This window comes from Propithecus coquereli, unplaced genomic scaffold (assembly GCF_000956105.1).
Source record: "Propithecus coquereli isolate 6110/MARCELLA unplaced genomic scaffold, Pcoq_1.0 Scaffold165, whole genome shotgun sequence".
NCBI lineage: Eukaryota > Metazoa > Chordata > Mammalia > Primates > Indriidae > Propithecus > Propithecus coquereli.
Window position 1 is genome coordinate 563,763 of NW_012141080.1, and position 26,170 is coordinate 589,932.

The 26,170-nt window shown below is 56.6% G+C and overlaps 1 protein-coding gene across 1 annotated transcript in view; it reads left to right on the plus strand.

Moving 5' to 3' along the window:
- The window catches only part of VAC14 (Vac14 homolog (S. cerevisiae)), a 105,107-nt gene that overhangs the window by 29,957 nt on the left and 48,980 nt on the right, over positions 1-26,170 (plus strand). Inside the window, exons 11-13 of the mRNA XM_012641577.1 lie at positions 7,478-7,622; positions 7,884-7,949; positions 25,214-25,370. Coding sequence (XP_012497031.1) covers positions 7,478-7,622; positions 7,884-7,949; positions 25,214-25,370 — 368 coding nt within the window. The remainder of the gene's footprint in view (positions 1-7,477; positions 7,623-7,883; positions 7,950-25,213; positions 25,371-26,170) is intronic.

The following is a 26,170-nucleotide window of genomic DNA, read 5'->3' on the forward strand; positions in this document are numbered from 1 at the left end:
AAAAAAAAAAAAAAAGAAAAAAACCTGCAGGAGGGCAGTGAGTGCAAGTTGTAAACGTACAGCTTGTGCGGTGACTGCAGTGAGACACTTGCAGATCCCTGGGCCCAGCACCTTCTGCTCGTACAGCACAAGGTGAGTCCGACCAGACTCACAGGAGGACACCCCAGAAAACACGCAGTCATTAACTGATAGATTAACGGCTGGAGCGCGGGCCCAGGAGCGCCCAGGGCAGCCGTAATAACGAAGCCTACCACAGGAGGGCAGTGCAGGCCAAGCAGCACATAAATCCCCTACTTGCGACTCCTTCCACCTCCCTGCAGGGATGTGGGATTCCCCTGGGGAGGGAACTGCCACGGTTCTGTCCTGGTCTGATTTCCCCGGACTTGCCCCAGGCCAGTTTTTCTCTGGGTAGCGTTGGTGCCTGTGGGGCTGGATTGGATGGCGGCTCTGCCACAGGGGGTTTCTTCCCTCTGAACTTGATGGTGACCTGGGCCCAGGGGGAGCCAGTCACTCATGAAGAGAAGACGGGTACTCAACCCCAAGAGGCTCTTCTCCCAGACCCCAGGACCCTTCCTCCTTTCATATCACTTGTGTGTTAATTCTTATCTCTAAGGCCCCTGAGCGTGTTTTCCAAGTGTGCAAGTACTGACTATAAATATGTTCCACATAGGTTGAAATCAGTAAATGTGAGACTCGGTTTCGGTCAGTTGTCGTGCGTTTCCAGAACACCTGCCTGGTTCAGGTTCCGAGATAAAGAGCCGGCCCTGAACGCAGTGCTTTCCTGGGGAGGCAGAGAGTAGCCACGAAGTTACCAGAAAAGGTGGTGGTTGCTATGAGTGGAGAAGTTACTGCAAATGGGGGTGATTGCTCCACAGAGAGCACTGGGGGAACAAGCCACGGTGCCCAAGCTGGGCCTTGAGAATGGTGGGTAACGGGGGTGAGCGCTCAGCAAGTCCTGCCGGGGCCTGGCGCTGTGCTAAATCCTGTGTGCGGGACCGTTTCGATTTTGTGTATGTTTAAGTCCCCAGGGGCCAGTAGTATCATCTTCATCTTAGGGATGAGGAGGGAGGGCGAACAGGGGCTGCTGTGTAGAGAATGGATCGAGGGCTCAAGTGGGCGCAGACCAGCCAGGGAGCCACCACAGCCATCCCGGCAGGAAGGGACGGAGGCTCCGGCGGGGGGTCCGCAGATGGAGACAGTTGGGTGGGTTTGAGGTCCGCTTTGAAGGTGGAACACGGGATTTGCTGATGGATGGGGTGGGGTAGACAGGAGAGAGGTGAGGGGAAGAATAACTTCTAGATGTTTAGCGTGAGCCAAATTCCAGATACGTTGGTATCGTTTCCAAGCCGGGGCTGGAAGGAAGAGCAGGTGTGAGGGGGGCAGTCAGAGCGCTGCTCCAGGTGGCTCTGAGCATCCGAGGGGAGGGGAAGGAGGCAGGCCCGGACACCGGACCCCAGAACTCAGGGAGAGGTCTGGACGGAGATGCAGGAGACCAGGGTGTCCTGCCGAGGGTTCTGCTGTTGTCCCGGAGGCTGTGGGAGCCAGCACTGGGAGTGGGAATGGCAGGATCAGATCCGGGATTTAGAACCCTCCCTCTGGCAGCTGAAAAGCCAGTTGTAGACTTGTCACTATAATCTGGGCCACAGGAGTTGTCACGCTCCAAGGGAGTGGCAGTGGGAGGTCGGGGAGGTCCAGGAAGAGGCAGAGGGAGGGCCTGACTGATGGGGTGGAGGGGCCCCGGCTCCCCTCCCCCTCGGGGGAGACGGCACTGCTTTTGGCGGGGTTGGGCCTACGGGAGGCCTCAGTTCTGTGCCAAGGCCGGGAACCAGCAGACTGCAACCGGAGTTTTGGTTCATACCTGTCATTCCGTAGCCAGTGGTGATTCCTACCCTTTTAAAACAAAAAACCAAACAAGAACGGATCATCTGGTGCTTCCTGACTCCTGGCGAGTACGTGAAGCTTTCCTCGCGGCAGCCGCAGACTGATCGCTGGCTGTTCTAGGGACAGGGCCGCCTGTAGAGCTGGAACGCCAGAGCTGCCGGAGCAGAGCTGGGTGCCTGGGCCCCGCCTCCTCCCTGCAGTCAGTGCTGCCGAAGGGACATTGAGCTGACCTTGGACAATATGGCCCCGTGCAGGGTCACCAAGAAACAAAACCTGTCCTGCGATTTGCCAGATGCATCGATTGCTACAGCACCACCCAGAGTTGCCAGTTTCACTCAGTTCAGGCCTGCCAGGGGTAGCGTCAGACCCGGAACTCCTGCCGTGGCAGAAAAGCATTCGTCTCCACCTGGGAGAAACCTGCCGGTGATGGTGGCAGTCACTGACCCTCGGAGAGCCTGAGAAAAGCTATGGACCCTCTTCCGGGAGCAGTGCACGTCCACACGCAACTCTGGATTGACGTTTGTGGGTTCAGGGATGACCTCGAATGCTTACACCCTCAATTTTTTAAAAAAGATTCTTCAGTTGGATCAAAACGCAGGGAGAATTAACTGGCTCAGTTCAAGAACATGAGCCTTTTCTCCCCCCTGCTCTCCCCTCCTCCCTGGGACAAGCCCTGGGTGGCCACGGGCTTAGCCACAGCGGAGAGCCACTGGAAAAGCAGGGCTGAGTTCCTGCACCCTCCACAGCACAGAAAATACACAGGAAGTCAGAAACTGGCCTCCACAGGAGGAGTGGAGGGCAAAGAAATGGGGTGGCGGGAGCCCGCTCACAGCCGAGGACCAGGTAAGAGGGAATAGTCTTCACCACCTCGTGTCTGTCCACCGGGCACGTCCCTGATGGCTCATGAGTGCTCCGAGTGGTGGCGCCAACTGCCTGGGTTCACACCCTGACTCCAGCGTGCCTGGCGGTGGCCTTTGGGCAGGTGGCTTGACTTCTGCCTGCCTCCATTTCCTCATCTGTAAACTGAGTGTAAGGACAGCAGTGACCTCCAAGGGGTCTGGGGATAAATGAGTGACAGTATATAAAGAGCACAGGACGGTGCCCAGCACACAGAAAGCACTCTACACGTTTTAGCTACAATCATTATTATAAGAACCTCATTATCCTCATTTACCAATGAGGAAGCAGACCCAGAGGAGTTAACTTCTTGCCCAGAGTCACTCAGCTAATTACTGACCAAGTCGGAATTTAACCTCGGTCTGTGTGACTTCCCAGAGCCCATGCGTTTAGCTTCATGAGTCACCGTCGGAGTTCCGGAAGTTTTGCAGCTGGGCCCGCCCTGGCTCATCTGATGCTAGAGTTCTCACACATCCCAAAGGGGTGTCGCTGGACGAAGGGTCTTCCACTCTGACGCCAGGGCCTCGCCAAGGGTCATCGTGTCTTCAGCGACATTCAGTACAGTGCCCCGGTTACAACTGGCTGCCCTGTACATAAGCAGGCAGAGAGATCTAGAAATCAGTGCTTCCCAACTTCTAGCATCTGATGATTGAAAAAATGTGCAATGATCTTACATTTTTAAAAAGCAATTTCAAGTTCAGAAGCAGCTCTATTTTTAGATTTGCCTTTCTTCTAATTTGATTAGAGATGTAACATGAGCAGGTCTAAAGAGTTAGACGTTACAGAAATAAAGTGCTGTCTCGCAGAGAACGACTGGAACTTATTATTATTTATTGGTAGTATCAGAAACATTATTCAGTAAATCTGTATTTTAATAGTCACAGCAGTGCCACGCATTTGGAAATTGTAGCACACATTACGTGTAAGACATTCGTTATAAGATGCTTTATGAGAAAAAATGCTCAGTGAAAATGGGGCTTTGCAGACACCTTGAAATAACTCAGAAGCCCTCAGGAGTGACTCGTCTAGACATTTTGGAACCAACACAGAAATGTATTTCGAACTGGGAGTGAGCTCCTTCTGGTCCTGATGGGTAAGGTAAGCCAGGGCGGAGGGCGCCACGTCTCAGGCTCCAGAGCACAGCTGGGAAGCTGAGCACCTCCCGCACCATGGCCCTCCAGGAGGGACCCAGGGTCCCGGAGCCCCAGCTCCCCGGCCGAGCATGCACAGATTCAGCCACCACCGAAGCCAGCTCTACCCAGCAGAGCCGCTGAGAGCTGCCTGCTCAGGACGGGTAGGATGGTGCCACTCCCCTTCCCAGGCGCTAAGATCCATCTCCCGGGTGCCCTGGGGTACACCTGCCTCCCGTGACTTCATCTCCTGATAGCCAAGGGAAGAGAGACCCAGGGAGAGCATCTCCAGCCTAGGGAATGAGTTCTCCATGCAAAGCATCGTGGCCTTGGATGGGTCCTGTCCTGTCTCCAGACCTGGGTCTGCTCATCCGTGCATTGAAGGATGGGGTTACATGAACCACGAGGTCCCCTTCAGTCACCAAGTTCTTGGTAGTTCGAGGCTGGTCCTGCCTCACCAGCAGTCCGAAGACGCCCATGTCCTCAGGTTTGTGCTGACTGGCATTTGCTGCAGAGAAGGTTAGAGAATGTTAGTACATAAAACGCTGCCAGTTCGTACACTGGCTCCGTGAAATCCTTCTGTTATTTGGCCCTGAGACAACGCCACCTGAAGGAGGTGCCACTGTAGGCTGGCCAGCTGCATCCCCGGACCACTGTGAGTGACAGAGCTGGGCCTGTGGAGGGACCTGGGCCCTGTTTCGCCGTGTGCCCCACACAGGTGGCAAGCCTCAGGCTTCCCCAGGTGCCCCCACATGGAGACTTTGTCTCCCCTTCTGATGAGAAAATACACTGCAAGCGTGTGTGCGATAACCTCCTCCCTCTACCTGTGGCTGCCAGGTCTGCCCTGGCCGGGGAGGGGCCTGTCCACACGGGCCACCCCTGCCAGGAGACACGTGGAGGTGGTGCCACCGTGGACTCTGCTGAGCCTGCTGCCCGAGTAGAAGGCAGCGCCCTGCGGTGGGTGAGACCATTCCGGAGTCAGACTGCTCAGATTCAGACTGCCGGCTCCACTTCCTGGCTGTGCAACCTCGCATACGTCACTTAATGTCTCTGTGCTTCAGTTCCCTCTTCTCCAAAATGGAAGTAACACCACTTGGGCTTTTGAGGGAGTCACACGCGGCTGTGCAGGTAAAGCTCTCAGCAGAGTGCTTGTTACTGTCGTCATCGTTATCAGAGCCATTATTCCTCCTGGAGGTTCACGCACACCCCTGGGCCACCCTGGGGGGTGGAGCGGAGACCTGGCCTCGGCACTGCCTCCCTCCCCCGGCAGTTCCAGGCAGGCCGTTGCCAGGCCAGGGCAGCCCCGAGCCTCCTGGGTAAGTACATACAAACAAGGTCTTCCTCCCAGGGGGGCCGTTGCAGCTAAGAATGTGGCAGTGGTTTGCCAGGCAGGGGCACTCATGACATCCTGGGCCCCGTGTGGCAGCCTGAACGCCCTGCAGCTTCTGGTGTCAAGGGGCTCACTGTGGACTTTGGGGCTCACAGGGTTAGGAAAGATCAGGCTGGGGGCAGGGGAGGAGGCTTTCGTTCATTCACCATTCACTACCCGCTTTGCGTGAGGCCTTGGCCGTAGGTAGGCATCTCTTCCTCCACCAAAACGCGAGCTCCTCCAGCCACGGGAGTCTGCTGGCCCTAGAAGACCCACACAGAATCCGGAGGGAAGGAGCTCTGCCGGAGGCCATCCCGGGTGGGGAAAGAGGGACTTGGAGATAAGAGAGTAAACGCTGCCTTCAGCAGAGGGCGAGGGAGTATCTCGGAAATCGTCAGATGATAAGAAATGCTTCGGAAGCCCTGGCGTGGATCGCTTTGTTGACCGCTGTAGCGGTCGCAGGCTGCTGAGCACCTGAACGTGGCCGGTCTGAACTGAGACGCGCCGTAAGCGTGAAACACACGCTGGGTTTCCAAGGACACAAAAAAGAATATAAGTTATCTTGTTAGTAATATTTATATTGACTATTGTATTGATTACATGTTGAAATGCTCATTCGGGATATATTGGGTTAATTAAAACACCATTAAAATTAATTCTGCCAGTTTCTTTTTCCTTTTTAATTTAAAACCAGAAAATGTAAAATTATGTCTGTGGCTTGCATTGTATCTCTGTTGGACAGCAAGCTCGAGAGAGACTGATTGAGACATTGGCTGACAGCCTGAGTTTACCACCGTGGACTCCCCTGTCTGTGCTGGAGTTTCTCCATCTGTCTTAGGCTACCGAAGAATTTGGAAGTTTTGATATCCTCAGACGACACCAGGAACTTGCAGCCACGTGACTCCCGGGAAATCACAGTAGCCGCCCACCCAGAGGCTCAGCTCAAGGCTCTGTCACTGTGTCACATGCCCAGATCTCCCGGCCATCAGAGGATAGCTGTGCCCACTCTCGCCCCTGAGACGGGCACTGCGGGATCATCAAACCATATTAAATAGCAATTCCGCTTCGCAATTACAGAGCTCAGAATTGCGCCCTTTGGGAATTCACATCAAATGAGCTTCAGAGAGGCTGCAGGCGAATGGGGAAAGCACAGCCGTCAGTTCCTGATGCGAATGAATAATTGAGCAGCCTGGAAATGCCACGAAAGGACCATGCCATGCAGGTGGGCCACTGGACCACCTGGCCCAGGTCCTCGGGAGAGGTAGCCTGCAGCCTGCACCTGCCAGGGCACCTTTTGGCAAATACAGTGTGACGCATCGGAAGGCGCATCTGAGGTTTTCTACCATGCAGTCCCCCTCCCTGAAAGCCACAGCCTCTGCCGGGGAGCAGTGCTTTGGGCAGAGGCTAACTCGCAGTCCCCCGGTGGCACCCACCCTCCCCCAGGCTGCCTAGCGGGACTTTTCTGTGACTGGAGACCAGCAAGGCTTCTGTCCTTGGAAGCCAGGGGGCTTCCCGTGCCCACTGGAGCAAAGTGTGTGCTGAACATCCTCAGTGTCTCACAGGCAGAGGCTCTGCTGCCTATTCCCCAGCTCAAAAGAGCGTGCTACGTCTCAGAGGCAGCCGTCAAGGCTTCTGTGCTAAGTGCTCTGGGACAGGGCGAGATGACAAGCCACCATCCCTGTCCCCATTCTTTGGTTGCTCGGCAAAGGGCCTGTCGAATGTCAAGCGCTGTTACCGGGGCCCTCCCTGTGCTGTCTGGACCTGCTAGTTTCGCTTTGTTGACAAAGGGTCTGAATGTGACGTCCTGAATCTGGAAGGGGCCAGCTCAGTGATGCTGGAGGGGCTTTCTCCACCTGCACAAGCCAGGATTGCGCTGGAGAAAGAAAAGGGAAGAGAGGGGGAGCCCAGAAGACTGGTCTTTCTCCCCCAAATGTGGTTACCATATCTCCATCCAAGCAGCAAGCTCTAAACTCCAACAAAAAAGGGAGAGAGAAGCCCCACTTCCAACCCGAGCTGGGCCAGGCGAGGCTGGTGGGAGCAGGCGAGGGCGTGTGCCGTGGCCTCCAGCCCGACCGCCGGTCCCCGGGGCAGTGGGGCGACTGTGTGTGATTCAGAGCGTGTGGCCTTGGGTGATGCCGTGGCTTGGTGGGCTTGGCTCTGGTGGGCTTCAACCGGCTCTCCCCCTTGGTCTTGCCCACAGCACCGAAAGAGCCCCAGTGACCCTGCACCTCGATGGGATTGTGCAGGTCCTGAACTGCCACCTCAGCGACATGGCCATCGGGATGATGACCAGGATTGCCGTTCTGAAGTGGCTCTACCACCTCTACATCAAGACTCCTCGGAAGGTGAGCCCCAGGCCCGTCACCTAGTAGGCCCTTCCAGGCCAGCGGCCTCTTCTGAGTCCACCTTGGTTCAAGGCCCTGCTCATGCTTGGTAGGGCTTCAGTCATTGCAGTTCTAGAGAAACCCTGGCCAGCAGAGGAGTGACAGGTGCTGGGAGGAACCCTTTGTGTCTCAGGGAGCAGAAGGTCCATTCAGACAGTGGGACACTGCATCGAGCGCAGTCCTGGGAGAGCTCACGGGTGCCCCTGCTTCTCTGCCTTGCAGATGTTCCGGCACACGGACAGCCTCTTCCCCATCCTACTGCAGACGTTATCGGATGAGTCCGATGAGGTAGGTCGCCAACACCAGCCTTCCCTACAGAACATGGGCTGCCCTGCCTCTCCTTTTGAATGACTTGGTGGGGCGGGAGGGAGTCTTATAACTCAGATGTGCTTGTTTTGTTGTTGTGCTCTTAAATCAACACCAAAAAAATGACCCTATTCTTCATACCTGGTAAGGTGCATCTTTCCTAGAGTACAGCTGTGCTCTTAGTTTTGGGAATAAGCATTCTGCATAGGCCCCTCTGGAGCACCTTGGGGCAGGGCGTCAGTGAGGACACGAGGCTGCAGGAGTTTGGGTGTCTTCTCTGCAAGGCCACAGAGGTTGGTGGGAACTTGGCTTCAGGGCCAGGCCGCCTGAGTGCAGCCAGCCTCGCTGCCCAGTCTTGAGCAAGACACTTAGCATCTCTGCGTCTGTTTGCTTCTCTGTTCGGTGGGGCACAACAGTACCTGGGGGTGTGAGATCACCATGATCCCTGTGAAATGCTAAGTGCTGTGCAGGGCACGAGCTGAGCACTCAGTCAGCGTTGCTTGTGTTGCTCATTTCAGCTGCACTGTTTTGACCTCTAGTTTGAAATTGATCCTTACGCTTTGCTTTGCTGGGGCCACCAAGAGCTACTGGCACGAAAGGAGAAGCTGTCCCAGATCCCAGGCAACAGGAGCAACCCGTCTAAGAGGACAAGAGTGCAGAGGCTGGCCTGGGGGCACGGGCACCCTGGGTCCTCCTGTCAGCAGAGGGAGGGTCTCCTCCAGCCGCGTACCTTTCCCCACTCCATTCTCAGCAGCGTACATACCGTGGAGTCAGGGCGGGGTGCTGCTTCTCCAGGGCTCCCCTGCCTGACCCCAGCCAAGAGGCAGCATTTGCAGCCAGGCATGCCCGCTTGCAAGGTTGGCACCTGTCCCCATCCATGCCAGCCCTGCAGGCTGTGTGGTGGATGCTGACAGTCTGAACTGAGACTTACGCCTCTTCCTCTTCTGGGCTCTGAGGCCGTGGGCTGCAGGCAGAGCGTCTCTGTGAGTCGGGGGCTCTCGAATCGACAGACCTGCCTACACTTTCCCGTGGCAGCGTGAGTGGACAAGGGCTGGCGGCCGGGGGGACAGGAGAGGGACGGTGCTCACAGCTCCCTGTGGAATGAGGCACCTTGATCTTCCCTGGGCCAGGGTCAGGTTCGTGTGGGGACGCAGGCAGCTGTCCTGCAGCCTGAATTTGCTTTCCTGAACCTGGGCTGCAGAGAGACACGGACAGGCAGGTGTCAGCCTCTAGGTCCCCTGAAGTTTTCTGCATTTCCAGAAAAATCCAAAACAGATGGTCTGTGAATGTGCCTTTGGCCTCTCCTGCCTCTTCCCCACCCCCCCACACACACTCTCTCCTCTCCCCCTGCACCACCCCTGCAGTGCGAGGCCCAGGTGGACGTGGCCCAGTTCTGCCTGTGTGTTGGGAGTGACTCACTGCACAGTCACGGCCCTCATTTCAATACAAAAAGGAGGAGAAGAACTTTGCTGATTGGTTCCTTTCCTAGGACTTCACTGGAAGCAGCTGAGTTTTCAGTCCTTTAAATTGAGTTGTTTAATCCCATCCAGCTTTCTTTGCCTGAAATTGGTTTTTGTGTGCGTGTGCATTTACGGGGAGCGGGCGGAGATGCAGTCCATTAAACAGCTCTGTTCAGGCTGCGCCTGTGGAAACTTGATTTGCTGAAGTGCCAAATGTTGTCAGGGCTTTGGGGCACATCTTGTGGGCCTCTGGTGGGGAGGAGATTAAAGCTGCTCTTGGGGACAGTTGTGGGGGTGCTGTAATAGGAGTGAAGAGCTCCTGCTTCCCCATCTCTCTAGAGGAGGGATTTGGGGACCCTGACAATCGGTGGTGAGTCCTGATTCTGCCACATCCTGCTGCTTCGCCAGAATCACATTCCTAAGTATCCCCTGCGCGATGTCTTTAGCGACCCTGAGGACGTGCTGTGTACTTGGCAATAGAAACAGGGCCATGAACAAGACAAAGCCCATTTTCTCCTGGAACTTCCTTTACAGAATATCTAGAAAATGCTCTCCGTTGGGATTTTTCAAATATTTTCAAACACAGCCCTGATCTCAAATTGGAGCTCCTGGGGTTCAAGACCATGAAAGCCTATTCAGTCACATAGGACCACAACCAGACTGGTGGGTCCCTTCCCTGGGAAGCCTGCAGGGTGGAATTTAACCTCAGCACTCCCTGCCATGGCTCGTACATACAGCTTGGGGAGCTCGAGGCACAGGTTATCTCAGATGACTCAGTTGTAGAAGTCACTACCATGTGAGGAACTGTGCGAGGCCCTTCATTTGTGGCACCTGTAGAAGCCCCACCACAGTTCTCTGGGGGAAGTTCTGTATTTCCATTTTGCAGTTCAGAACTAAGGTCCGGGGGGGTTAAGTAACTTGCACACAGGTAGGAGGTGGGGGGGCCCAGGCCCAAAGCCTTTAATCGTTACCCACCACGCCAGTGTCTCACCCACTGCAGGCCCAGCCGCCCACCTCAGCACCAGCTGGGAGGTGGGGAGCTTGTGTTCCGTTGTGTCGTCATCCCCATTCCCTCATGATTTCACCAGGAGAAGTTTTTCTGGCCTTTTTCTCTTGTTCCACAAGTTCTTGAGAAGAATTCTCAGTGTGGTGTGGAGAGGTGTATTTTGGAAACACTGCCCCTTCAACCCCAGATCCATTGTCCGCTTTTCTTGTTGATTTGTAGAAGCTCTTTGTATATTTGGGATAGTCAGTGTGTCATCTGTGTTGCAAATCTCTGTCTTTCCCTGGACGATCGGGCTAAGCCCACATACCCCTCCCTCATGCCAAGAGCCACTGGCCTCGGGGGGATGGCGTGTACTCAGGTGTTGATGATGCAAGAGCTGGCACAGGGCGGGGCAGAGCCTCAGAGACCTAACTCTGCCCCCAGGACCATGTGGTACAGTCCCATGGGCACACGGCCTCACTGGAGTGTCTGGTCTGCCGTCCTTCCTCAGTTCCACCCAAGTGACAGCTCGGCAGTCCACGCCCCGTGACACCCGCGATTGTGTCTGCCCTTCCATCATCCAGGATGTGCAGCTGTCTGCTCATTACCACCTGCTCCGTGCAGACACTGTCTGAAAATCCCTTTTGTCAGAAAGAATTCGCAGGTGTCAAATTTATATTCTTGGCACTGGAGTAGAAATCTTCCCATTAGCTAGAGAGCCAATGACTCATTTTTTAAGTGAAAATGTGACCCTGATTGCCGTAGCATGGGGTGCCGGGTGCACGCTCAGAGCATCCGGCCGGGTCCTCGTTCGGGAGGCGGGACAGCCGCCATGCTGCCTGAGTGAGCTCTGCCTACAAGAAGGCCATGCCCCCAGCTCCGAGCACCCCCAGGACAGGGGTCCTGTCCAGGTTCCTGAGGGGCTGGCCCGGGAGAGGCCTCGGATGAGTGCCCACTCCTAGGCACAGCTGCCTCCCAACCTGCATTTAAAGTTCTCAGGGTGGTCTCAAGGACATCGGTTCCCCCTGTGACATCCCGGACAGTTGGCCACCAGGCCCAGGCACTCCTTAGACCTGTGAAATGAGGCTCATGATGTCTACACCTGCCTCGTAGACTTGTTTAAAGAGAAAGTGCAAAGCAGCCACCCACATCTTGGCCATCGTAACGAGTTTGTTTATGGGGAAATTGGCCTTTTCACTGTGTTGAATCTCTCTCCGGAGCAGGGCATCGCATCATCTTGATGTCCTGCAGCAAAGCTCTAGGGTCTTTTAGGTAGCTCTTATTCACTCATTATGAAGTTTACTTTCAGCATTTTGTGTTTTTGTTGTGCTTTTGAGTGGCGTCCCTTTGTGGTAATTTCCTCTCCCCAGGAAGCAGCGGGGCCCGGCGGTTAAGAGCACAGGCTGTGGGGTCCAGCCCTGGCTCTGCCACCTTATGGCTGACTGACTTGAAGCAAGTGCTCTAGGCTCTCTGAGCCTCGGTTTCCTTATCTGTAAATGGAGGGTGATTATGGAACCTCACTTCTGAGTTTGCTGTGAGGTTTAAGTGAGATCACGCGTGCACGCTCAGCACAGAACTGGCCACATAAACCCACCCTAGTGGTAGCTCTTCCGATGCTGGAAATGATTTCTGTAACGGGCCTGGAGACACACATTGAGATCAGGGCCGTTGGCTCTGTGCCTGCCCAAAAGCCAGAACACAAGCTGCTCTCTGTCCTCTGTGTCTTCCTGTCTCTCTTTAGAGGCCTGAGGGCCACAGGGGTTGAGGGACTCAGGTTCCATCTCAAGGTCATAGAAAGCCGAGCGAGGACACAGCGGGCCGCAGGATGGGTGCCCCCTGGGCTCTTCTACCCCCCTCCCCTGCTCCCACCCTCAGCCTCCCCAGCAGCCCCGGGTCGGAGCAGCCCAGAGCCGCAGCGAGGCCGCATTCAGCACGTGCCTCGCTCATCAGAGCCCCATTGTCGGTGCCTTCGCAGCTGGCTGAGTCCAGGGAGGAAAGGAGAAATGGTGTCGTGGGCAGGGGACACCCTGCATCAGAGCCTCTGCAGCAAAACCTTTGCAACCCAGAAGGCACGCCCTGCTGGGCCCATCGCCGGCATGAATCGCGTGCTCCGCAGCGGGGCCTGCAGAGATGGCCTCCCCGGGGCCCCTCAGCGTCTCCGAGCTGCAGTGTCCTTAACACTTTAGGGAGGAGATTCTCGGCCCGGGAGCAGCCCCCTTCTTCCCCTCCCTTGGCTTCGAAGTAACTAGAGGAGAAATCGCTGCTGGGAGTTTATGGCTTACATGACTGGTGTGGATGCAGAAAACAGAATGGACTTTCTAGAAAATGTGCAAGGTAGCATTCTGAGGGCATTATTCATGGCAGCAGTGGAGTTTCTAGTTCAGGAGCCCACTAACTGCACGAAGAACGTGGGCAGCCATCAGCCCCGTGTGACGCAGCCTTGACTTAGGAGGGAAGGGACAGTGGAGGGGGGCTGAGGAGTGCTTTAGGGGCATCTGAAAGGGCTTTTTAAAAAGGTGCTTCAAGTACGCCATGTGGTACAGTGATGCACCCAGTGCAGGGGCCCGGGGCCTTCCCTGTCCTCCACCCAGCTGTGCGTCTCGGCAGGTGGGACCCCAAGGGCTGCTGCAGGCTCCGTTGGGTCCTGGGGGACGAGGAATTGGGCATCCTGGGGGCCCATCCAGCCTGTCTGTCTCTGAGGAACAGACGCTGCTGTACCCTAGACCACGTCTGAGGGGTAGTTTGCTTTGGGGTACAGGGGAGATTTCATTTGTGTTCATGGTCCAGGCCCCAGGAGCAATGAACAGAAAAACTGAAGAGGTTCTCAGAGCTCACAGGACAGGGCTCGCTGGGGCCTGGCTGGGTCGCCAGGAAGAGTAGCAGGTCAAGGCTGGTTTAAGAGCCCAGAGGAACAGCTGAGGTCGGCTGTGGCAACACCGCCACGCCACCGCTGCGACCTGGCAGATCCGGGCTCCCTCCGTCCTTTCCTGCTCCAGCCCTCATCCCACCCAGGCCACATAAGTCCCTCGGCTTGTCCTTTCCAAGGCATCCTTGTCATCAGGTCTTGTGGGTCAGCTACCTGGGCCTGGAGGCTCATCGGCCTGCTTTGGAGGATTTAGGTGGTGATGACAGGGACTTTGGCTTGGTGTCCCACCCAGGGGAAGCCCCAGACCTGAGCGCTGTGCTGTGAGGAATGGTGGGGGAAGGTCTGAGCCCTCCTAGGTTCCAAGGTGAGTAGGCTGTGCTCTCCTGTGTCTGGAGGGACGGACTTCTATTAGAAATTGGCCATCCCTCAGCGTCTGCCGCCAAAATGGGGACTTGCACTTAATTAAAGGGCCCGTCATTTAAGGGCAGCTTAGAGAGCCAGTGACGGCCCCCGCAGCACCCCGGCTGCGGCTTTCTTCAGGCACTGCGGTGGGTGCTGCGTGTCGGCCCCCACGTGTCTGCGGAAGCAGCCTGGGAGGCAGAGAGGGCACAGCCTAAAGTCTGTGGGGTCTGTGCCCTGTTCAGAGCACGTGGCATCTGCTGTCTTAACTAACGTGCATGGCAGTCCGGGACTGGTTTCAGTTGTCCCCAGTTTGACATGCGAGGAGATACAGGCCTGAGGATGACTTGCCCGAGGTCACAGTGGCAGCAGTCAGAATTGGACATCGAGTCTGTCTGATTGCAAAGCATCTAAAAGCCCACACGAGGCCTCCCCTCGCTGCAAAGCAGGGCCTCGGCCAAGGGTGTGGGGGACCCTGCTTCATCCAGTCCCCGGCCCTCCATTGCACCGACGGTGTTTTGTCCTTGGTGCGCCTTCCGTTCTGGATGCAGCTTCTCCCTCTGAGCATTTGACTTTGACCTTGTCCCCCGGCCCCTTCCCAGACCCCCAAGGGATGCCCTGGGCTGCTCACTGACATGGGGGCCCCTAGCTCCCCTCCCGGCTCGGTCCGGAAGCCCTCTCCACCCTCCACCTGTCTGATCTTTTCCCAGAAGGGCTGAGGCCAGCGCTGGGACTGCTGGGGGATATGGAAGTGGCCTGGGTGAGGGACAGGAGGGGAGGCCCCTGGTCCCATGCTGCCCAGCTCCCCGTGGGGCCAGGCAAGTCGCACGACATCGCCTCGCCTCAGTTCTCTTCCCCGAATGCTGGGGTTGGACTGGATTGTCCGAGGTCCCTTCCAGCTCTGAATTTGTGTGGTCCCAACTCCACTCCCTGGAATACTAATGCTGCCCGCTCAAAAGTGGACAGTCTTCCGGAAGAATGGGACTTGTTTTTCCTTCTCATATCCTTGCCTCAGTTTTTATTTCACTCCATTTTTCATTCTGTCCATTCTCCAAAACAAGCAAAAACAACCCCTCCACCCCTGCCTCAATTCCGCAGATTTCTTTTAAATCAGATCACGCGATAAGGTAAAACCTCAGCCCAGAGGACTGAGGGGTAACGTGTCAGTGGCCAAGAGCTTGACTGATTCCTCTTGCCCAGGACCCACCCCACACGGGAAGATGAGCTGGGCCCAGCATGGACGTCCCGAGGACCCTTTTCCTGTTGCAGCCCTGCGGGGGTCCTACCAAGGGCACGGGACACTTGCCTCTCTCCGTTCTCCCCGCAGCTGACCCTACAGCTCCCTCTGGGGGCTTGTGAGAGGACGGGGCCAGTGGGCAGGGGGAAGAGCCCCCACAGGCCTGCCGTCTTGCTCAGGGACAGCAGAGGGACTACAGCCACCACTAGGGGTCCAGGCAGGCCTATGGTCTTGTGATATGAGCCCTTGGCAGAAAATCGTTGCCAGAGAGGAGAGAGGAATGGCAAGGTGACACTTCTAGAACTGCACCTGCCGAGAGGGCCGCTGCTCGCTCTGGTTCTTCCATATTTTCCCACTGCGCTTTTAGTGCCCACATGGCCACCCGTGATAACCGCAGGGCGCACCACTCCGGGGAAGACGGGTCTGTGGCCAGGGGGGATTTTAGTATTTATCTATCTAAATTCCATCCCCTGGGCAGATGGGCAAGTGAGGACCCAAAGCTGGGGGAGTTGGCTGGGGGCTGGGAGGGCGCTGCGCGGCTGCTGGTGGAGGCGGGACCGCTGAGAAGGGTGGTGGGAGGGAGACTGGCTTTCCCAGAGGCAGGGCCCACTGGCAGCAGGAGGAGTTCCCCAAAGGGGGAGCCAGGGGGGCATCTCTTCCTGGGGCGGGGATGGGAGCTCTCCCAGGGCCAACCTGCCTGCAGGGCTGAACACACCGCCTGGCCGCAGGCCTGACCACCCACCCCGTGGCCCGTCTCTCCTTGAACTCAGAAAGTGATCTTACCTAGAGAGGCCCAACCAAGTCCAATAGCCTGGCTCAGAAGCCACACAGCAGAGCCGTCCAAACCGGGACAGTCATTGGAATCCTCTAGAGCTTTTAAAATCCAGCTGTTTGAGCCTCATCCCAGTCCTCCTCACTTGCACCCTCAGGTAGGGCCTGGCTGCCCAGGAACTTGACCCCAGGAGTTTGAGGTTGCAGTGAGCTACAAGCTGTGATCGTGCTGAGGTAGGGAACTGGCCGGTGCTGCTTTGGGCACTGCATTGGGCATTGGTGCAGCATTGCCGGACTGAGTTAGGAAGTCTCAAAACAAAGTTTCAAATTGCCCTGATCAAAACAGGATGGAGACAGGACAAGTTCCAACCTGTTAGAACCCATGTGGTGAAATACCACCCCTGCCATGAATATTCCTCCCTTGTTTAGCCTGTCATTAAGCCGTAGCTTATATATTTTTCCCAAGCTCCCAGGTGATTCTGATGCACCTCTCTGGTTGGGAGCCACATATAGGAGCCAGTGTGAGGTCCCACTTGAGACTAGGGGCTATGCCCCCAGCTCTCCGCCCTGGTGCCCTCTCCACACACCCCTAGCCCTGGCACCCAGGCCGGGCCCCCCATTTCCACCCCACACCCCACTCAGCAAACATGACGTCTTCAGAAGTGAAAATTTCTCCCAAGTCGTGTGTTGGTTTTTCCTCCCCTGGAGGTGGCCAGAGCTGAGTCGGCTGAATTTCCCGGGCAGCTCCCTGTTGGCTGTTGGCAAAGGCCCTCAGGCTGGGCGGGGAGTTCAGGTGAGCCCAGTAGAGGTTGCGGGCCGGCCACCCCCCCTGCTAACAACAAGAGCTGCCATGTCACACTCACTCCGTTCCAGACCCTGTGCTCAGCCCTGCGTGTGTGAGCTTAGTTTGTTTTCATGACAGCCCCTCGAGGGTAGGTTCAGTTGTGTTCCCCATTTCACCTAGGAGGAAACCAAGACCCACAGATGTTACGTAACTTGGTCAAGATCTCAGCCTAGATGCTCCACGAAGCCTTATTTGTGTGTGTCTGTGTGTCTGTGTCTGTGTCTATACACACACACACACACACACACACACACACACGCTCCTCCCCCTGCGCATCAAGGCCAGGCCAGGTCCCCTCCATGTCTTTACATCCCCGTGTTGGGGGAACCTTCTCGTAGCCCTTCCCACCCTCTGAGAGGGCCCCTCAGCTCTGAGCTCTGTGCGGACAGACTCTGACCAGCCCATAGTTGATGGGCAACGTCAGTAGATGCTCAGAAACGTTTTAAGAGAAAGTGAATGAACAGGAGGTTGGCTAGACGCTGAGCTGATCCCACTCGGGCCTGCCCCACGCCCCGGGGCCTGCCGGAGCAGACAGGAGGCTAGGCCTGTAGGAAAGAGCCCAATCCTCAGGAGGGGGCTGTGCGTAGCTTGCGGGTAAACTGGAAGGAAGCAGAACCCCAGCTCTGGGCAGGAGCCCTCTTTCCTGCTGCCATGGCCCCTGGCTCGTCACCATGTTGCCTGGTGACCAGGTCGCAGCGGGTGTGAGTGGGCATCGCACTTGAGCTGCCCAGGGTGCAGCAGGCTGTCCCCTGCCGGGCTCTTGGGGAGAAGGTATAACCCTGGGAGCGTGCCCTCCCTGTCGGAGGCGCCAGGCGATGCAGATGAGCAGTGGCTGGATTCAGCAGGAAGGAGACCCGGCGGGGCGGAGTGGGTCAGGGGCCTGGTCTGCACACTGTCTTGCCCCAGGCTGTCCTTTCTTGTCCCCTGTGCCCTAAGAGGGATGGACAGCTGCCGGAACATTTGAAGCTGTGCTGTCAGTGTGAATCAGTGGAACCCAACAACAAGTGTTAGGTGCTGGCCTTTTGCATAGAGGACATGCTACTAGGCACTGAAGGAAAGATTTCAAAAGTCTGTTTACAAAGAAAGCAACCCTCATCCCCACGGGCTCTGTTCAAAGCTACGCAGCATTAACCACTAACCGAGGTGTATCCTCTTTTTTTTAAAGCTATTTTTGCTTTACCAAGACAAAAGGTTTTTAATCAGAGTGGTTTTCTCAATGGGAAATAAAGTAGGTCTAAGTGTAAGCAATCCTCTCCCACCCCCAAGTCTAAACGTTCTTTTAGGCAGTGCTGTCCGTCCCTCCTGCGCAGGCAGGGGTGCTGTGACCCGCGGTAGACTGAAGCCTTTTTCAGAACGCCGTCCCTTTCCCGGGCTGGGCAGGGGCCTGATCGCCACCTCCTGCAGCTCATGTTTACTGTGTCCAGGGTGGAGGCCTCTGGCCCTGGTGCCAGCTGGTGCTGGTGGCTTCTTCCACTGCTCTCAGCCCGTGGGAGCCCCTTCCCTCGCCTCCCCCAGGGGACAGAAGCCTGGCTTCCCGGGGTGAGTTCTCTGGCTGATACCCCAAGCCCCAGGACAGCAGGAGCCGTTCCACGCGTGGTCAGGGCCATGCCCCTCGTGAAGGGAGGGGCCGGCCTGCTGTGTGGACGGATGCAGAGGCCCCAAGGTTTTCCGGGAATGCCCAGCCTCGGGGCCTCTGTGCTTCATATCAGCTCCACTTCACAAGAATAAGGAGCAGCCCGAACTGACCCAGATCTCAGGCAAGGCCCTGCCAGCCGACCGCTCCAGGCAGAAGCATCAGATAGCCCTTGACAGTGGCCTGCACCGGCCAGACCCAGCTTCCAGGGCCTTTGGCCTGAATTCACCTCTCCCACCAGCACCAAGTGTGTCCCTTGGAAACATTCTTGCAGCTTCCTCCTGGCTGGACCAGAGAGGGCCCAGCTTGGGGTTATCTTGTCAGGATAAGAAGGACTCCCTCTTCAAGAGCGGGGAGGCTGCGCCAGTTGACACCCAGGGCCCCGTCAGCCAACCAGTGGTTTCTTAAGGATAAGTGGGTGCAGTAAAGTGGGTACCCCTCCATCCACCCCCTTGGCAGAAGCTATTCAGAACTGCCCATCTTCCATTTCCTGCCCTGCGCTGCAGGTCAGCTGGTATTAATATTTACTCACCATCTGCTGAATGCCTCACGCTGGGGCTCCGTGTTCAGGAGCGTTGGGAGGAGGCAAGGACAGGCCTCCCAGTCTGGGACTCGGCCTTACAAAACGGGTGCCCAGCCTCCAGCTGTTCCCAGGGTGGCAGAGGAGCAGCCAGCAGCCCCTAAGGGAGGGTGAGAGTGCAGAGCCTCCCGTTCCCAGTGGCTTTCCAGTGCTGCTCTGTGGGTGAGGTGTTGGGACAGTGAGTGCCCGGATGGACCAGTCAGAAGAGGGACAAACAGCCACCATCCCAGAGAGGTTGTCCTCGGCCTGCAGCAATGCAGTGGGGTGACAGCCTGCAGCAGCCCCCACCCCAGACATTGACTCCCCTCCCACACCGAAATATGCCCTTTGCTGTTATAAAGTCACCTCTAAGACTTTAGAGAGGGGGTGCTTTCTCGGGAATCTCCCCAGCTTCCTGGTCTTTACTGCCCATACCAGGGAGGGTGAGAACCCCCCTCCTCTCACCCGGAGGCCTCCCCTGAGTTGCTTTGCAGATGCCCCCCAAACCCAGCCACCACCCACCTCGACCCTTTCACTCCACGGAGGGTCAACTTGCTCCTCTCCAAAAAAAAAAAATATGAGGGACCAGCTGATGGGCCTTCCCCACCCCCAGCCTGTTGCCATGGTAACGGCAGGCGCTCCTGTTCCTGCAGAATATTGCTTTCTTGTAACCTCCCTCCCTCCCTCTCTTTTCCCCCTTCTTTCTCTCACACAAAAAGAAAGCACAAGTGTTTTATATTCATTTTGCAAAAAGCTGTGGAGTGCATACTAATGGATGTGGCTTCCTCCCGCTTTCTCTGAGCCTTTCCCCATCCTCAGAGCCGGGCCTAAGGGCTGGCCACAGGCACAGGCCCAGCCAGCCTGCTTTAGAGGCCGAAGCAGGAGTGGCCAGGCCGTGGGGCCTTTCTTTCCTCCCGGCCTCGAGCCCGGTGCCCAGTGAGCAAGCCCACCAAGATTACCTACCTGGTCCTGGACCCAGAGGTTCCTGCCCACACACCAAGGGTTGTGGGATCTCCAGGTGGGTGGAGCACAGAGACTCAGAGCCGGTCCAACAGGAAGGGTGGCTCTCCGCAGCCCCTGTTCTCGGTCCCAGGCCTCCTGTCCAGGTTGCCTCCTTGGCCTTCCTCTCTCAGGCTGCTGCTTCTGCCCCAGGCAGATGCAGAGTCCTGGCGTAGGTTGCTCCAGAGCCTCAGGGTCAGGACCTGGGCTGAGTCAGGTTTGCAGGTCAGCTAGGGAGAACCAGCAGCCTGACTTGATGGGCACAGGAGCCCGGGTGTCAGAGCTCCCCACAAACCCCACTTCCCACTTCAAGCTATTCCTTCCCCTCCATTCTGACAGCCCCTTCCCTCCTCCCCTCCAGGAGGCTGCAGGAGATGGTGATGCTGTTCTTGACTCCGCTTTATTTAAGGCACAGGAAGGGACTGTGTGTGTCTGTGCACACAAGTACACATAGCATTGCCCCAGGCAGGGGCTGTCTCTTTCGCCAGCCCCTGGGGACCAGAGACAAATCCTTTGATGTGTAAGCACTAGAGGAGTGGCAGGGATTACTGAAGGAACCTGTACACAACATTTCCGGCTTTAATTGTGCAATTGAAGTATAATTTGCATTCATTTGCCATTTGGTGTTAAACTTTCTAAAATAAGAGAATTCAAAATGTGAAATATGCAGCTTTGCTGGCTGCTGGCTGCGCTCTCCAGTGGGGCAGGAGGCAGCGGTCCAGAGGTGGGTGATGCACATTCTCTTTTGGGGGAGAAGTGGGGTCGGAAGCCCTTAGCGTGGGCACCGCTGTCACTGCCCAGGGTGGTGAGCCAGCCTTCCTCGTGTGCTCACTTTTTGTGCTTTGCACATCAAGTGTCTCCTATAATCTTCACAACAGCCTTGAGAGGTTAAGTCTCCATTTGCGCATATGGGGAAACTGAGGCCCCTCATCATCTGCAAAATGAAGTTCAGACTTCTTTATCTAGGTCGTAAGCTCCACCACTTTGGCCTGATTTCTGGCCATATTCCCTGACCCCCAGCCCCATTCCCCACTCCGGAGCTAGAGCAAAAGTCTAGTTTCCTGGAATGTGCCGAGTCTTTCGGCTCCACGAATGGTTCATGCTAGGTAAGAGAAAGCTCTGAGTGCCTCTCTCCCCCACCTCAGTTCCCTTGGCCAGCTCATGCTCGAGTACTTCCAAAGCCTCTGGGTCAGCCTCCGGGCCCTTCTCTGGCAGAATTGCCAGCTCCCTGACACTTGTGCTGTAATCGTCAGTAAATGTGTCCTCCAGGAGTCTGTGACCTCATCAGAGGCAGAGCCTGTCCTGTCCTGCCTTGCCTGTCCTGCAGCCAACACAGGAGCAGCCCGTGGAGGCCGCTCGGTGGATGTCTGGGGGAGGAGGTTGTGTGCATGAAGGTAACTGTCCCAGGGTCAGCAGCTGAGTGGCAGGGCCAGGACTGGACATCAGGACTGTCTGGCCACAAAGCGCTGTGGAGCATTGTTAACAAACTCAGGTTTGGGTACCAGAGCTGGGTTTGAGGTGGGTTTCCTGTTACCTTGAGCCAGTGTCCAAGCCTCAGATTCCTCATGGGTAGTGTGTAAGGTGGGTCTGATGACAAGTGTGGACATTAATTGTGGCCAGGAGTGAGGACAGCCTTTTCTGCTGGCCTCCCTGTCCCTTGCAGCCTGGCTCTGGGGCCACTCAGAGGGCAGAGACAGTGCTGCACAGGCCAGAACCCTCCGGTGCTGGTGGTTCTTCCTGAGCACCTTTCCTGACGGGGAAATTAGCACCCACTGGACACTTACACAGGTCAATGTGTCAGTATGTCCACCATGTGGCCTGGTGCCAGCCGCCTTGCTGACTCACGCTGTTCTCCTTTGCTGCATGTGACCACCTGTTTGCTGCCAGAGGCATGCGCCTTTGTCCCCCTGCACAGACAGACCTGAGTGCAGCAGGCAGCATGGGGGAGGGAGTCGCAGATGCAAAGCCTTGCAAGGAGACACAGGTCGCCTCCCTGAGACCCCCACCTCCCCGAGTCTAAGTCAGTTGTGAGATCCTGGGGATCTGGAGACCCCACCGCCTCGGGCTGTGAGCAGAGCAAGAGCACAGTGCTCATGAGGACCGCTGGACTCTGGGAGTTTTAGGGAGCTGACTTTTCTTTATTTTAAATACAAGTCACATACCATAAAATTCATCCTTTTAAAGTGTATAATACAGTAGTTTTTAGTGTTTTCACAAGATTGTGCAACCATCACTACTTTATAATTCCAGAACATTTTCTTTTTTTTTTTTTTTTTTGAGACAGAGTCTCACTCTGTCGCCAGGGCCAGAATGCCATGGTGTCATCACAGCTCACTGCAACTTCAAACTCCTGGGCTCAAGGGATCCTCCTGCCTCAGCCTCCCAAGTAGCTGGGACTACTGGCACGCACCACCACACCCAACTAATTTTTCTATTTTTGATAGAGACAGGGTTTCACTCTTGTTCAGGCTGGTCTCAAACTCCTGAGCTCAAGCGATCCTTCTGCCTCAGCCTCCCGAAGTGCTAGGATTACAGGTGTGAGCCGCCACACGTAGCCCAGAACCATTTTCATTATCCCCAAAAGAAGCCCTGTACCCATCAGCAGTCACTCCCTACCCGCTTTCTGTCCAGCTGGCAACCACTAATCTGCTTCTGTCTCCGTGGATTTGCCTATTCTGGACATTTCATACAAATGGAATCATCATGCACTGCATGGTGTTTCGTGGCTGCCTTCTTTGACTTGGCAAAGGTTGTCAGGGTTCACCCGTGTTGTGGCAGGGATCAGTACCTCATCTTTTTCTGTTACCAAATAATGGTCCTTGGCATGGATACGCCACACTCTGTTTATCCATCTCTCAGTGGATAAACCTTTGGGTTGTTTCCACTTTCTGGCTATTAGGGCTGACGCTGCGTGGACATTTATAAATAAGTTTTATGTGCACATATGTTTGCAGTTCTCTTGGTAACTACCCAGGAGTGGGAGTATACCTATGGCAACTCTGTTTGACTTTTTGAGGAACTGTTGGCTTGATTCTTGCCTCACTGTTTAATTTTGGGTGAGTCATTCTCCCACCCTCCCCCCAGCCCTATTCCCTGGTCTCATTTCCCATCCCTGACCTTTGGAAAGTGACTTGCTGGGACAGTTGAGCACCGAGGGGCGTAGCCTCTGCACTCCTGCAAAGGCAGGTGCTCAGGGGCTGCTGCCGCTTGCAGTGACACTGCTGTGCTCTCTGTGTCCCATCCCACCCTTCTCCTCTCTGTCTCTGTTCCATCGCTGAAGGAAAGAGCCCATGGAGGCTCCTCCCTCAGTGGGAACAGAGGCCTGGGCCCTCCCTGCTGGACCTAGACCTCCCCAGGGACCCCTGGCTATTGGCCTGGCCACCGGGGCAGCCCTGGCTCCTGCCGTCTGAACGGGCTGGTTAGCAGCTACGCTTTTCAGCCAGTGTGGATCCATTTCCCACAGGCCCAGCCAGTAAAAATGCTCCGAGAGGCTGGGCATGTGGCTCATGCCCGTAACCCCAGCACTTTGGAGGGAGAGGCAGGAGGATCACTTAAGACCAGGAGTTCAAGGTTGCAGTGACGAGCTGTGCTCGTACCACTGCACTCCAGCCTGAGCCACAGAGCAAGACCCAGTCTCTAAAAAAAGGAAAAAGAAAGTTTGGAGAGCTGCTGAATCGCGTATACTGTTGTAGGCAAGGGCAGGCCAGAGTTCGGCCCCTCGCGATGGCCGTAGATGCTGGTAATCCATTCACCACTCTGCTGCCCGCTGGGCCGTGGGCAGGGGTGGCACCGACTCAACTCTGCAGCCCCAGCACCCAGCGCAGCCCCCAGCACAGACCAGGGCTCAGGTGTCAGGAGAACATCCCAGTGCCGGGGAGTGGAAGGGACAGAAGGATGGACACGATCAGACAGTGGGAAGTGGCATCTGTGCGCGTGAGTGCCTGGGTGAGGCCAGGCCGTGGCTGGTGACGGTTTTGTGTGCCAAACATGTGACACTTCGTGGAGAAACCCAACGGGCCAAAATGGGCTAGCAAGGGAAGGGGGCCTCAGCCGGCCAGGCCAGGGTTGGCCAAGAGGATACCAGGTCGGGCGACAACAGGGCAGTGCAGGAGGAGGCGCTGGCGCATCGTCTGCATTGGCAGGAACCACTGTCAAGCTTTAGAGGAGATAGGCCTCGTCTTTTTCTTTTTTCTATTGTTTTTTTTGTAGTAAAATTTGCCCTTTTAAAGTATATAATTCACAGATTTTTAGTATATTTATAAGGTTTCGCAGTTATCCCACACGAGCCCACCGTAGCCTTGACCTGACCTTGCATTCACCGTGTGCCACGCAGCTGGCCCCGCCCACCAGGTGCTGCTTCGCTTCCACTGGGCCAGGGCTGAGGCCACCACCTGCCAGGGTTATTCTTGGCCTGGGCTCAGGATAGCCCAGAAAGAGGCATAGTCATCCACGCATTGAGTATCTACTGGGGCAGGGACAGCCCTGGGGATACACCTGCGGATAGAACAGGCACAGTCCTTCTTCAGAGCAAGAGAGGAGTGGGGAGCAGGAAGGGGCGGGCAGACACCGCAGTGTGGAGCACCGTGAGCAGAAGGTGGCGGGGAAGTCTCGCCAGCCCCTAGGGCAGATGACCCGCACGTGCACACCGAGTCCCCTCCCAGCAGGGCACGTCCCTGGCCCCTCTCCCCATTCCCACCACAGCAGAACAATGGGCTCTCGGTGCCAGGCCAAGATAGGCGTGGTACAAGGGAAGGCCGCTTCTAAGGGTGTGTGGGTTCTCTGGGTTGCAGGGGCAGCCCTGGGGCCTTTGTAACAGCACCGACCTTAGTCAACTCTGCTCTGTCCCCACACTCTGCCTCTTCCTTGGAAGATCTCAGCAAGCAGGTGATCAGGCTGGGGAGGCCTCACCCTCCCCAAACCTGCGTAGGAACACTTTGGAGACAGTGAGAACTGAACCATGTGTCTGGACCTTAGGAAGTGCTCGATCCTGGAGCCCAGCTTGCACCCCAAATGTGGAGGGTGCTTTGGGGTCTGCAGTAGCCTGATGTCACCTCTGCAAAAGAATCTGTTCTGTGGACCAGTGGGGGTTGGGGCTATGGCTGCTGCACGCAGCAGAGTGTGGCCGGGAGGGCACCGTGGGATTCTCTCGTGGCCGGGGCCCTGCAACGCATGCTGCAGTGACACCCTCACCTGAGCCCTCTGTCTCCTGGGGACACCTCAGAGGCCTTCTCTGGGGACCAGAGAGGGGGGCTTCTGGGACAGCTGACTTGCCAGGCCTCAGGTTCCAGCTTCCTTCCTCCTGGGGCCCCTGTCCGGGACAGTCTGTGTTCTCTTCAGCCTGTGTCTTCTGTTACTTTCTGAGCACGCCTGCAGCCGTGGTCTCGGTGGCTCTCACCAGCCTGCTGTCCTCTGCAGACCTGCTGACCTCACCTCTCGCCAGGTCACCACAGCTGACAGCAGAGGCTCATCCTCATGCTCCACTTGTCTCCCCAGGTTGTCCTGAAGGATCTAGAGGTGTTGGCAGAAATTGCTTCCTCCCCCGCAGGCCAAACGGATGACCCAGGCCCCCTCGATGGCCCTGACCTCCGGATCAGCCACTCAGAGCTCCAGGTGCCCACGCCCGGCAGAGCCGGCCTGCCCACCACTCCCGGTAAGTATCCCCTGGGGCTTCCGGCCCCAGCGACCCTGGAGGTGCTCGTGCTGGGTCTTGTGCTGGGCTAGGGCGCTCCTTTGGGCTGTTGTTGTGAGCCCCGGAGCTCTCCAGGGTGTGAGGGGTCCGTGGGTTTCTTGCCAGTGACCTGCCGCCCGAGAGGCCCCAGTGGCAGGCAGCCCTCCCACCCAGCAGCCCTTTCTCCCCATCTTCCTGCACCTTGGATGCTTCCGAGCCATTGGCTAAACACAAAACCGTCTCAGTCAGCTGGGCAGCGTCTCCCCAGTCAGGAGCCAAGGGCCCTGGTCTTAGGCCTCACAGGTGGAAGACTGAGGCAGCCATTTCCTTCCTCACCGAGAAGCTAAAAATAGCCCTCAAGACGGCAGGCAGCCCCGACAGGAGACGGGATAATTCAAACAGGCTGTTTCCGGCAGTCCTTGGAAGCGAAGGTGGCCGTGGCGTTCTAGTGCTCGGACCTCGGTTCCTTCCTGACAGCAGCCCGGCTCTCCTCCCGGGGCCCAGGCCGGCGCCACTTCCCTCCAGCAACGCGATCCTGGAAAACGCCCAGGGACACGAGTGGTGGGGAAGTACCAGCGAATCCTGGGCTTCTCCTTGGCCCAAAGCCCAGGCCCAGCGCCTGAGAGGTACAGGAGGTCGCAGGAGCCCTGCAGGCCTGACCATGCCCCAGGGCATGACAGGTCAAGTCACGGAGACCGCTGTATTAAAGACATCTCCCCGATGACAGTGAAAGCCAAGGGCTCCCCAGCCCTGGCAGCAGGTGTCACGTAGGAGCCCGGGCT